The sequence below is a fragment of the Haliotis rufescens genome, unplaced genomic scaffold, assembly GCF_023055435.1.
Source record: "Haliotis rufescens isolate VD_foot unplaced genomic scaffold, xgHalRufe1.0.p SCAF_53, whole genome shotgun sequence".
Taxonomy (NCBI): Eukaryota; Metazoa; Mollusca; class Gastropoda; order Lepetellida; family Haliotidae; genus Haliotis; species Haliotis rufescens.
In genome coordinates, this window is record NW_025964257.1 from 1296475 (window position 1) to 1310883 (window position 14409).

Sequence of the window (14409 nt, forward strand, 5' to 3'; positions counted from 1 at the left end):
TAAAACTTAGGGGGGATAACTGTGGTCTGAGGCCAGATGCCTAGCTCGTTCCCAGCGCGTGACATCTTCGTTTCACTCTCGGTAACATCGCTGCTACCACTGTGGGCGCGGCCATTAAAAGAATCTTGAAACGTGCACTCTAACCCAAAGTGTAGTAACGTTCATACTTTTGTTTATGTCTTTGGAAATGCCAATGCAGTTATTTTTTAAAAGGTTTACCACTGACCATATTTCCCAGATGAATTTAACTTTTTGTTTGATCTGATTGGTTCGAAATTGCAGACAAACAGAAAATCACTCAAATCCCCCCTTACATACTAGCATACCAATTACACGATAGTTAAAATGAAATAGAAATTCAAATTGAACATTTTTTAGTTAGGATAAGAGTATTTGGCGTCATCGCTTGTTTGTAAGCATAACAGTCCGTAGGTTGCGAGTTCAACTCCAAGCATGGTTGTGACCACATATCACAGTTGGGAGTTTTGACTCGTGGCAGCGATAGTGCAGAGAGCTCAGCGAACGGGCTATCGCTGTGAGGAGCTTGGGGAAGATTCCCAAGAAGAAAGAACAAAAAGAAATGAAAACTAGATAATAAATATAAGGTTCAATGAAAAATAAGAAAGAAACAACACAAGCCATCGCCGACATCCCACTCTCCTGCCCATCAACGCCCTCATCTCCTCCAATCAACGACGTTGTAACAGCAGCTCGGCGCTCTGGAAACGCCCTCTTGGCCATGAGCCGTACCTTCACGATACCGACCATGAAAGCAAGTATAACTACCAATTGTGAAGAAAGGCTTTAGCTGACATGTTTAATGACGGATTAAGTGAGTGAGTGTTGTTGCCTGTTTTTCACCTCAACTAACACTATTCCAGCCATATCACAGCGGTCTTTTAATAATCGAGTTTGGCCAGACAAACCGGTGGTCGACATCATGAGCATGTCGCCAGTTCAGAGTCAGCACACATTCTATCAAGTTAAACATTCACATATACATGTATTACGATTCTTCTGCATTGCATTTCCATGCAGACCATTTGTGTTGTATTCATTTTCATTTATTTGTTGATTTATTATAACTTACAGGCTGTAAATTTTAAATTTTGAATTTGATAATGCAGTATTTTGTTACTTGATGGTGTATCTTAAGTTCGATAACACATGCGAAACTGGACCTTTGTTATGCGAACTTAGCTAACGCGTACAATATTTGTAACGAATGTTCAGTTACTTTTCCGTAACTTATACATGTATGTAACGTAGATATACTGGAATGGCACCAAGCGATGAACATATTTCTTTGGAATGTGTAAATGCTACATGATACCTTGAAAGGAAATTATTTCGTGTTTCCTTAATGTCCTTTTTATTTTTGTACAGATATTTTTCGCAATGGAATCAAGTGAGCCCCTTTTTCAGATAGGTGGAAACATCTTAAATAATAAAGTCCTTTAAATTGACCACATCACAAATATATGCCAAAGCAGTCCAATGCCTTTTAATTTCATTTTCGAAAAAAACTTCATATGGTGTTTTCTATAAGTCGTGCACTGCTTGTGTGAACAGAACGTGGCTGATGGCGACTTTTGAATGTTGCGGCTGGCTAGGACCGTTGAGCTCGAACATGAGATATAGCACGTCACTGATACCTGTTACCTACATCCCATTGTTACCTGTACCCCAATGTTAGCTGTACCCCACAGTTACCTGTACCCCCCTGTTACCTGTACCCCACTGTTACCTGACTTCAATTGCTAGCTGTACCTCATATTTACTCGTACCCAAGTGGTACATGCTACCTGTACCCCACTTTAACCTGTACGCTACTGTTACCTGTGCCCCAGTGTAACCTGTACCATATTGGTGCCTGTACCCGACTCTTACCTGTACCCCACTGTTACCTGTACCCCACTTTTACCTATATCACACTGTTACATGTACCCCATTGTTACCTGTAGCCCAATGTTACATGTACCCCATTTTTACCTGTATCCCATTGTTACCTGTTAAGAGACAAAATCAAGATGACTTTGAGCAAAGTTTCGGGGTTTTCTTAGTCTCACAATCATTTGTACCCCATTCATCATTCATCACACACATCTCCAAGGCAGTGATTCAGGACAATAAATCTGCCTCTTTGATAAGATAGGGCAAATTTCTTCCTTTGAAACTAAGGATGAAATTAGAAACTCTTTCGGTATTTCCTGTCTAAATATTCAAATATGCGATGTCAGCAAGGAATATCTTAAATCTAAAGAAAATGAAATACAGTCATGTTGAAACAAAAGACATGTGATGATAGCGATCTACATCTTTGCCAACTAGCCTACAGCTGTCAGAAGATATAACAAATTGAGAACACAAGTATGAATCTTTTTCTTACTCCAAGCCCAAAGAAAATTTCCAAAGAAAGTTGAAACTTTGTAGTGCGAAAAATTCAATGAACGATGTCACTGAACATGCAAATCTCTTTTCTAAACTGATACGATAAATCAGGATTTTGTTTCCTCCATTGTATTTGTGTGTGACACGGGAATGAATATGTACCGCTAAGGTATTAACGCCTGCTTAGAAACAAAACCGTGACTTTGCTCACCAATATTCCATGAATAAGTGTTACGTATGAAGACTATAAGAAGTAACGTTAACTACTAACTGGATCGAGTGGTCTGTTTGACTTGGGTGAATGTATACAGATGTATTGGACGTTGTTCATAAACAAACTATTATATTCTAGAGCAGTTAAAATGCCTTTTGACTCAGCTGTGAACGATGTCACTGAACATGTAACTCTCTTTTCTAAACTGATAAATGAAATCTTTGCCTTTGAAATAGAAGTTGCCTTCATGTTGAACATATGTCCATTTAATGACGTCCCGATTGACCAACCGAGGACTGCAAATTCAATGAACGATGTCAATGAACATGTAACTCTCTTTTCTAAACTGATACAATAAATCAGGACTTTGTTGCCTCCATTGTAGTTATATGTGACAGGGAAATGGATATGTACCACAAAGGTATTAACACTTACTTAGAAACAAAACCGTGACTGTGATCACCAATATTCCATGTATAAGTGTTTAGTATGAAGACTATAAGAAGCAACGTTAACTCCTAACTGGATCGAGTGGTCTGGCTGACTTGCATCGATAACAGTGGCCTGCAAGTAACAGCTGGGTAGAGGTGACAGTGGAGTACAGGTAAAAGTGGGGTACATGTGTAACATTGGGGTACAGGTAACAATGGGTACATGTTACAGTGTGGTACGGGAAAAGTGGGGTACAGGTAACAGTGGGGTACAGGTAACAGTGTGGTACAGCTAACATTGGGGTACAGGTAACAATGGGGTACATGTACCAGTGGGGTACATGTTACAGTGGGGTACGGGAAAAGTGGGGTACAGGTAACAGTGTGGTACAGCTAACATTGGGGTACAGGTAACAATGGGGTACATGTACCAGTGGGGTACATGTTACAGTGGGGTACGGGAAAAGTGGGGTACAGGTAACAGTGGGGTACAGGTAACAGTGTGGTACAGCTAACATTGGGGTACAGGTAACAATGGGGTACAGGTAACAGTGGGGTACATGTTACAGTGGGGTACGGGAAAAGTGGGGTACAGGTAACAGTGGGGTACATGTACCAGTGGGGTACATGTTACAGTGTGGTACGGGAAAAGTGGGGTACATGTAACAGTGTGGTACAGCTAACATTGGGGTACAGGTAACAATGGGGTACAGGTAACAATGGGGTACATGTTACAGTGTGGTACGGGAAAAGTGGGGTACAGGTTACAGTGGGGTACAGGTAACAGTGTGGTACAGCTAACATTGGGGTACAGGTAACAATGGGGTACATGTTACAGTGTAGTACGGGAGAAGTGGGGTAAAGGTAACAGTGTGGTACAGCTAACATTGGGGTACAGGTAACAATGGGGTACATGTACCAGTGGGGTACGGGAAAAGTGAGGTACAGGTAACAGTGTGGTACAGCTAACATTGGGGTACAGGTAACAATGGGGTACATGTTACAGTTTGGTACGGGAAAAGTGGGGTACAGGTTACAGTGGGGTACAGGTAACAGTGTGGTACAGCTAACATTGGGGTACAGGTAACAATGGGGTACAGGTAACAGTGGGGTACAGGTACCAGGTAACAGGTAACATTGGGGTACAGCTAACAGTGGGGTACAGGTAACAGGTCACAGTAGGGTACAGGTAACTGTGGGGAACGGGTAACAGTGGGGTACAGGTAAAAGGTAACAGTGGGATACAGCTAGCAGTGGGTTACAGGCCGCAGTGGGGTACAGGTAAAAAGGATTTGATTGTTACTTAAGAAATATCTTATTGTTTTAAGTTAAATGCATGTACGAGGGGTGTTCCATAAGTTTTGCAACTTCAATATAAGACCAAGTCGCAGAATATCTTTTGCACTTTTATTTTTCAATATAAGCTGGCAGTTAATTGTTACAATATCATGTTTCTCCTATCTCGGGACGGGGTAAAAGGGGATATTTCCACAAATGGCTATCCTCTGTAACTTTGGTAACGCGCCGAACAGCTCAAGCAATCAACAGAGGCTCGCATTTCAGCTTCCGGCTTTATGAGAGAAGCTGACAAGAGTAGTCTCCCTTACACCAGTCAGTTGGTAACTGACTTCTTCAAATCGCCATCTATTTCCCACATCCTTACACTAACAGGGTCCGCGTCACATTGCATGATCGGGAAGATCTGTACAGATAAGGCAGATCACACCAGGGTGTGATAGTTGTAGACGGATCGGCTAGTTAGTATGTCAGTGCAAGAGAACTCCTAGTGACCTACTGTAACATGTGTCATAGAATGCTTATGCAGGTTGACTTGACAAGATTGTCAGGTTGATTGGAATATTAAACTATCTGGAATTATCTCCCTTGTACAAAAGCACTTGTTGTTAATCAGACACATTGAAGTGTCTTTGCTGGAGACCGCCTCCGTGATCTTGTGGTAGAGCGTCCGCCCGGAGAGCGGAAGGTCAGGAGTTCGATCCCGGCTGCGTCCTACCAAAAGATGTTAAAAGATGGAACTTGTTGTTACCCTGTCTGGCGCTCGGCATTACGGGGCTAAAACAAGGACTGGTAGGCTCGGAGTCAGTATACTGTGTCTGAGTGGGGTATTCATGTTAAACTGCGGCATGGTATCTCAGTGAGCTGGATATAATATCGGCATCAGTCCGGACTAGTAGAAGCAGGCACACACACACGTGCATGCACGTCGCTATATAAGTGCAATAATCCCAATTTCACCTCACCTCACCTTTGCTGGAGACATGTCTTGGTCATTAATGCCTTACAACAAGAAAATATTTTAGGGGTGCTTCATCGTCGTGCTGAGCGGGTTGGATGGGTTGGTTCTGTGGATTTGGGGTTATATGAGTTTAGTTTGTTTACAGAAGATTTTAATTAACACTTCAAAAGTTCTGAATAGTTTCAGCCTTATTGAATATTGTATCATTGCTGTTGCGAACATCACGTGAACGTTTATGAAATAGAACACAACGTTATGCATGATAGCTAATCTTTCCAGAACTAAATATTTCTCCTCCCCAATACAGTTTTCATTTACCAACCTTGAATCGTCGTGTAACCGTTTGGACAATTTCTATTGTCAGCTTTGTGGTTCATAGATTAAAACTACGTCTCCAATTACATACGAAATACTAGAGGTTGTAAATGCAGTCAAGAGTCAAGATTCTTTATTTGAATATCTTGGCCCAGAGTATAAAACATGTATATCTAATTTATTTGTGGATCTTAAACAATTGATATACAATTATTCCATGGTACGTGACGTAATACATAATACATAATTATGTTTGTTTTTTGGCATTTTTTAAAATTTGATTTTCATACATTTCTCATCAGATACAAAGCAAGATCTGAATGTGTTGTAGAGGACATAAGTTCAATTAATGTCTGACGAGTAGGATGTTTAAGGTTATATTGTGGAATGAATGTGTTTCTACGTTGATTATTATATGAACAGACTAGTGCTGTCAGCAATAATGTAGACATGTATCATAGCAACATGTTTATATGATCGACTCTTGGCCAAACTAGTGGCTGATAGTACGAAGAGTCGACAAACGTCCACGTCATTAAAATACAATAACACACATATTATTCTGCAGGCCAGACAAAGAAGCCAACCAACTAATTCAGTCGGCTCTTGTGATCTGGGAAACAGTTTAGCCCATGGATTAGAGTGAGTGAGTGAGTGAGAGAGTGAGTGAGTGAGTGAGTGAGTGGCAGGCATCGCTAAGAAGCCAACCAACTAATTCAGTCGGCTCTTGTGATCTGGGAAACAGTTTAGCCCATGGATTAGAGGTGAGTGAGTGAGTGAGAGAGTGAGTGAGTGAGTGAGTGAGTGAGTGAGTGGCAGGCATCGCTAAGAAGCCAACCAACTAATTCAGTCGGCTCTTGTGATCTGGGAAACAGTTTAGCCCATGGATTAGAGGTGAGTGAGTGAGTGAGAGAGTGAGTGAGTGAGTGAGTGAGTGAGTGGCAGGCATCGCTAAGAAGCCAACCAACTAATTCAGTCGGCTCTTGTGATCTGGGAAACAGTTTAGCCCATGGATTAGAGTGAGTGAGTGAGAGAGAGGGTGGGTGAGTGAGTGAGTGGGTGAGTGAGTGAGTGGCATCACAAAGAAGCCAACCAACTAATTCAGTCGGCTCTTGTGATCTGGGAAACAGTTTAGCCCATGGATTAGAGGTGAGTGAGTGAGTGAGTGAGTGAGTGAGTGAGTGAGTGACAGGCATCGCTAAGAAGCCAACCAACTAATTCAGTCGGCTCTTGTGATCTGGGAAACAGTTTAGCCCATGGATTAGAGTGAGTGAGTGAGAGAGTGGATGGGTGGGTGGGTGAGTGAGTGAGTGGGTGAGTGAGTGAGTGGCATCACAAAGAAGCCAACCAACTAATTCATTCGGCTCTTGTGATCTGGGAAACAGTTTAGCCCATGGATGAGAGGTGAGTGAGTGAGTGAGTGAGTGGGTGGGTGGATGGGTGAGTGATTTATCATGAGTGAGCAATATGGCGGAGTAGAGACACCAGAACTGGGCTCCAAACATTGTACCCATAAGGGGAATCGAACCAGGGCCTTCAGCGCGACGAGCGAACACTTTAACCACTAGCTAGGCTTTCCCCACATACACACATGATTGGGGCGGTCGGGTAGCCTAGTGGTTAAAGCGTTCGCTCGTCACGCCGAAGACCCGGGTTCGATTCCCGACATGGGTACAATGTGTGAAGCCCATTTCTGGTGTCCCCCGCCGTGATATTGCTGGAATATTGCTAAAAGCGGCGTAAAACCATACTCACTCACTCACTCACTCTGGCTGTTCCCTGACTGACCATGTCAGTCGGGTTTTGTAGAGCGAGGTATTACGTAACGTGTGGCAAGGTCATTGTCCCACGTGTATGTATATATATATATATATATATATATATATATATATATATATATATATATATATACACGTAAGAACCTGCGACGTAAGGAGGTGTTAATTGAAATTTATACATAGCGCTGGAGGAGCTTATGATAAGAGGGGATACGCCGAATGTTTGCTGAATATATTAAACAGACAAAGGGCATAGAATTTCGGTGCACTTGGAAACATATTGAACCAGTTAGGTATTTAGATAAATGAAATGTAAAATAAAAGTATTGAAATGGTTTGCACTATTTTAAATAAAGATATTGAAATGGTTTGCACTATAACAATATCCATGAAATGACTGATAAATAACCAAAAACAACGTTATTTCAATAAATCACTGATACTAATTCAGTCACGTTATGAAATTTTGAAGGTTTAAAATTATGTGTATGAAGGAACGAGTGAGGTTCACCATCACCATTCAAGCTCCATCGGTCGGTAACTAATTTAATTTAGAGCAGTGACTGATATTTCAGACTTTGATTCAACCCTACGGGCATTTTTGGACGGTAAATTCTAGATTTGATTTTAGAGTCCGATTATGACGTCATAATCACTGTTGCGCAATCCAATGAAGAATTCAATATGTTTATGTTATTTGATATATGAACTAGTTTAAAATATAAGGTAATATATCTGTTGTAGATTTCTTTGAAAGCAATAAAAATCCGTGAAGAACTCCTTCCGTTTCAGAACATTCACTCAGTTTCATCTTTTACATATACCCGTCCTCTCGCTGTTTCTCGGGAGGCTCGTGACGATACAAGCATGGCGTCCGCCGTGAAATTGAATGATATGACCGAGGGTTGGAATAAATGGCAGCTTGGATTAGTTGTGGGTGTTGGAGCTCTAGGGGTCGCCGGACTTTGGTATTATATGAGAAGGAAAGGAGAGGTCAAGGTCGATAAGATCGACATTGTCGATTCTAACCAAAATGCCAGCAACAAGCCGTCTGCTAAACCGAAGGTAAAATGGGAATGGCGTAAATCCCCATGGTTATAAATAACTCTCTGGTTAATTTCCTAGATTGTTCCCCCCGAGTCAAGCTGTATGCCATTTATGTCTCCAAAACGCTTCATATTTTGTACAACGCAGTGCATGTGCACGCCACAGTGATTATGCTAGAGACCTATAGCATAGGATATATGGCCTAGTTTCAACCGATTTGATAGTTTAGATGTATCTATACGATTAGGTCGTTTGCCTTGAGCATGTTGAGAGGTATTTAGAGGTTGGAGTACTAAGAATGCTAAGTGAGGATAAAATATCGGGATGAACAACTTCTTTTTTTACAATAATGAGTGACGTTTTAGTGACAGGATGAGAGGGACTTATATATATAGACTCTATAGGCCTGTACAAATGAGGAAGTGTTTTTACAGTTAAATGCCTCTCATCCAGACTTTGTATATTACTTGATTCATAACGGTGATAGAAGCTATACAGAAACATCACTCCTGATTGTAATCTAGTTCTTATCCTTACTGGGGCGGTCGGGTAGCCTAGTGGTTAAAGCGTTCGCTCGTCACGCCGAAGACCAGGGTTCGATTCCCGACATGGGTACAATGTGTGAAGCCCATTTCTGGTGTCCCCCGCCGTGATATTGCTGGAATATTGCTAAAAGCGGCGTAAAGCCAATCTCAGTCAGTCAGTCTTATCCTTACTTAGTTTAGTTGTGTTATGGTTAGGGTAGGTTAGCCTTTGAATCCCCTTTCCAGTTATGCACCCCATTATCATCATAAGGGTTAAGTACCCCTTTCCTATCCTTGGGGTAAGCTGTGAATTTGATAAAATGATGAGGTATCTCGCCACTCTTAACAAATTTATGCATTCTTGATTACTTGAAGAAGATAGGTTCAGTTTTTATGAAGTGACAATGATCTGCAAGCATTGTGATGCAATATTATTTTAGTGACATCAATGAACACAATGCCATTTAGGAAGTGGTCAGATGTGACAAATTTTATATTTCGTTACATTAGTGAAGTTACAAAGTTTTTGCACAGACTGCATAAAATTACAATGTGTGACTTGTCTGATTGTGTGTCCTGTCCACTGGGCATTTGTCTGGGAAAGACGAAAGTACCCCCAGGCTGTTGTTGTGTTAGCTACGCCCCTTGGAAATTCCTGTTCACATGTTGCACTTGTCATAAGAGCTGAAGATAATCGGAATCAGGTAGTCATTCTCTTTGACTTGGCTGATGTTGTGTCTTCAATTCCATAATCATGTGGCCGTACTGCATGGATCGATGCTCATGATATCAATCACTGGAATGTCTGGTCGACTATGCTTGTCGTAAGAGGCGACTAACTGGATCAGGTGGTCAGGCTCGCTGACTTGGTTGATGCATGTCATCGAATCCCTATTGAGTGGATCGATGCTCATAATATCAATCACTGGATTGTCTGGTCCAGACTCGATTATTTACAGACCGCCGTCATATAGCTGGAATATTGCCGAGTGAGGCGTTATACAACAAACAAGCCAACCATAATCGTGTGAATCATTGCTCATGTTTTCAGTCACCGGTTTGCCTGGTTCTTGTTCAAGTATTTATTTGCGAAATGTGCTTGTGCTTTGAGTAGTACGTTATGTATGAGTGGGAAAGTTTGGCTTTCCGTCACTTTTAGCAATATTCAAGCAATATCAGGGCGGGGGACACCAGAAATGGTCTTCACATGTTGTACCCATGTTGGGAATCGAACTCGGGTCTTCGGCATAATGAGCTGACGCTTTAACCACGAGGCTACCCGGCTGCCCCCATAATGTTATTGCAGGGTATTATATCATTAGAATTGAAATATTTTGTGAATGCAACATGATCGTCATGATCAATGAAAGGAGATCAGGGTTTCACATGATACAAGGGGCGGTCGGGTAGCCTAGTGGTTAAAGTGTTCGCTTATCACGCCGAAGACCCGGGTTCGGTTCCCGACATGGGTTCAATTAGTGAAGCCCATTTCTGGTGACCCCTGCCTTGATATTGCTGGAATATTGCTAAAAGCGGTGTAAAACCATACTCACTCACTCACTGGATTGTCTGGTCGAGACTCGATTATTTACAGACCGCCGTCTTATTGCTGGAATATTGCTAAAAGCGGAGTAAAACCATAATCGCTCACTCACATGATACAAGAAGGTCGCGTATTCCAGTTTCAGATTCAAGCCACGGTTGCGGAATATTTTGCTGAAATTTCAACTCAGTGCAGAAATGTACCTTTCTTGCAGAAATCACTTTTTGTGCACAACTCTGGTAGAAATTTCCATTTTACATCAACTTCACTGCATACCAGTAATTTAAACATCCCAATCAAAAATCCGTTCGAAACATGTGAAAGTTGAATTGGGTATACCAAAGTCTTTATTTGAGGGTTTTGTATTAATTAAATCATTCCAAATAATTATATGATGTGTTTGTGTAATATGGAAATTTGAAAAAAAACAATTTACAATCTTTTAGACATTTGTGTTTTGTGAAATGGTTAAATGATTGTGTCTTGCATTCAGGGTTGTATATGGTTATTGTCATGATTGTGTGTTACAGTCAAAGAGGGATATGGTTATTGTCATGATTGTGTGTTACAGGCAAAGAGGTATATGGTTATTGTCATGATTGTGTGTTACAGGCAAAGAGGTATATGGTTATTGTCATGATTGTGTGTTACAGTCAAAGAGGTATATGGTTGTTGTCATGATTGTGTGTTACAGTCAAAGAGGCATATGGTTATTATCATGATTGTGTGTTACAGGCAAAGAGGTATATGGTTATTGTCATGATGGTGTGTTACCATGGTTACAGTCAAAGAGGTATAAGGTTATTGTCATGATGGTGTGTTACAGTCAAAGAGGTATATGGTTGTTGTCATGATTGTGTGTTACAGGCAAAGAGGTATATGGTTATTGTCATGATTGTGTGTTACAGGCAAAGAGGTATGTGGTTATTGTCATGATTGTGTGTTACAGGCAAAGAGGTATGTGGTTATTGTCATGATTGTGTGTTTACAGGCAAAGAGGTATATGGTTATTGTCATGATTGTGTGTTACAGGCAAAGAGGTATGTGGTTATTGTCATGATTGTGTGTTACAGGCAAAGAGGTATGTGGTTATTGTCATGATTGTGTGTTACAGGCAAAGAGGTATGTGGTTATTGTCATGATTGTGTGTTACAGGCAAAGAGGTATATGGTTATTGTCATGATTGTGTGTTACAGGCAAAGAGGTATGTGGTTATTGTCATGATTGTGTGTTCAGTTAAAGAAGTATATGGTTATTGTCATGATTGTGTGTTACAGTCAAAGAGGTATATGGTTATTGTCATGATTGTGTGTTCAGTCAAAGAAGTATATGGTTATTGTCATGATTGTGTGTTCAGTCAAAGAAGTATATGGTTATTGTCATGATTGTGTGTTCAGTCAAAGAGGGATATGGTTATTGTCATGATTGTGTGTTCAGTCAAAGAAGTATATGGTTATTGTCATGATTGTGTGTTCAGTCAAAGAGGGATATGGTTATTGTCATGATTGTGTCTTACAGTCAAAGAGGGATATGGTTATTGTCATGATTGTGTCTTACAGTCAAAGAGGGGTATGGTTATTGTCATGATTGTGTGTTACAGGCAAAGAGGTATGTGGTTATTGTCATGATTGTGTGTTACAGGCAAAGAGGTATGTGGTTATTGTCATGATTGTGTGTTACAGGCAAAGAGGTATATGGTTATTGTCATGATTGTGTGTTACAGGCAAAGAGGTATGTGGTTATTGTCATGATTGTGTGTTCAGTTAAAGAAGTATATGGTTATTGTCATGATTGTGTGTTACAGTCAAAGAGGTATATGGTTATTGTCATGATTGTGTGTTCAGTCAAAGAAGTATATGGTTATTGTCATGATTGTGTGTTCAGTCAAAGAAGTATATGGTTATTGTCATGATTGTGTGTTCAGTCAAAGAGGGATATGGTTATTGTCATGATTGTGTGTTCAGTCAAAGAAGTATATGGTTATTGTCATGATTGTGTGTTCAGTCAAAGAGGGATATGGTTATTGTCATGATTGTGTCTTACAGTCAAAGAGGGATATGGTTATTGTCATGATTGTGTCTTACAGTCAAAGAGGGGTATGGTTATTGTCATGATTGTGTCTTACAGTCAAAGAGGGATATGGTTATTGTCATGATTGTGTCTTACAGTCAAAGTGGTATATGGTTATTGTCATGATTGTGTGTTACAGTGTGGGTGGTATATGGTTATTGTCATGATTGTGTGTTACAGTGTGGGTGGTATATGGTTATTGTCATGATTGTGTGTTACAGTTTAAGAGGGATATGGTATTGTCATGATTGTGTGTTACATTCAGGGTGGTATATGGTTATTGTCATGATTGTGTGTTACAGTGTGGGTGGTATATGGTTATTGTCATGATTGTGTGTTACAGTGTGGGTGGTATATGGTTATTGTCATGATTGTGTGTTACAGTCTAAGACTAAGAGGGATATGGTTATTGTCATGATTGTGTGTTACAGTCAGGGGGGTATATGGTATTGTCATGATTGTGTGTTACAGTCAAGGTGGTATATGGTTATTGTCATGATTGTGTCTTACAGTCAGGATGGTATATGGTATTGTCATGATTGTGTGTTACAGGGAAGGTGGTATATATATGGTATTGTCATAATTGTGTGTTACACTCAAAGAGGTATATGGTTATTGTCATGATTGTGTGTTACAGTCACTACAAGAACAAGCTCAGGAATCCAAGAAGGAAGGGAATGTTTTCTTCAAGAATGGCCAATACAACGCCGCCATCTCCTGCTACACAGAGGCCATCAACCTGTGCCCACGGGAACACTCTGGAGATATCGCCACATTCCATCAGAACAGAGCAGCAGCCTTTGAACAACTGGTAGGTTCTGTAATATGATGGAGGTACTTCAGCAACCCATGCTTGTTGTAAAAGGCGACTATGCTTGTCGTAAGAAGCGACTAATCGGTGGTCAGGCTCGCTGACTTGTTTGATGCATGTCATCGTATCCCAAATGTGTGGATCGATGCTCATGATGTCAATCACTGGATTGTCTGGTCCAGACTCAATTATTTACAGACCCTTGTCATATAGCTGGAATATTGCTGAGTGCAGCGTTAAACAAAAAACAAACAAACTATAATGTAGAGAAGGAAATAATGCACTGACAACAAGAACGCTAATGTTGAGTTCAAGTAAACATTCTGTTGAATCAGAGTATTCTTTAATAGCTGGCACTCTTTGTACTGTTTTCATTGATCCACAGGGGGAGATGTCTTGAGAGCGACCTTTGCTTTACTTGAGTCTAAATTCTAGGGGAAAAAGATCGCTCTAGAGAGACTAGAAACGGTTTTGACCAATGTTTTCTTAGAAGGGAACAATCAGGAGATAGGTGGAGTGTCTCAAAAATAATCAGGCACACTTTGCCAAATTGGCTATATTTGAAGTCATGTACAAAGTTTAGTCTGAATGGAAAGTACACAGGCAGTCTCATCAGCAAACTCTACAAGAGTTAGTTGGCCTATCTGAAGTTGGTCTATCGGGAGATGGAATCTAGCCTCTCGGTTTCTCCTCTACTTTGGATGGGGGCACGGATGACCCAGTTGTCTAAGGCACCGCGATTCGCTGTGCAGAGTAGCGTCCCCTGGACACGCCAGAAAGCTATGATTGTGGGTTCGAATCCTGGTTCACCCCGATTATGTTTCTAGGTTTGTCAGCACCATACCCGTGCTCGTGGGTATCACCAAAGTGGTAAACGTCTCAGACCTGCATCACTCCGGGCTTTCCTCCCACTTTAAGCTGACACGCTGTGATATAACTGGAATAATGTTAAAAGCGGCGTTAAACCCAACTCACTCACTCACTCACTCCTCTACTTTGGATCCTGCTTGCCACCTGCCTCATAACTC

At 41.0% G+C, this 14409-nt stretch overlaps 1 protein-coding gene across 1 annotated transcript in view; it reads left to right on the forward strand.

Annotated features, from left to right (window-relative positions):
• Positions 1-8235: 8235 nt before the first annotated feature.
• LOC124115263 (mitochondrial import receptor subunit TOM70-like) overlaps positions 8236-14409 on the forward strand; it is a 28729-nt gene continuing 22555 nt past the window's right edge. The window contains exons 1-2 of the mRNA XM_046476193.2: positions 8236-8451; positions 13208-13381. Coding sequence (XP_046332149.2) covers positions 8254-8451; positions 13208-13381 — 372 coding nt within the window. The 5' untranslated portion in view covers positions 8236-8253. The remainder of the gene's footprint in view (positions 8452-13207; positions 13382-14409) is intronic.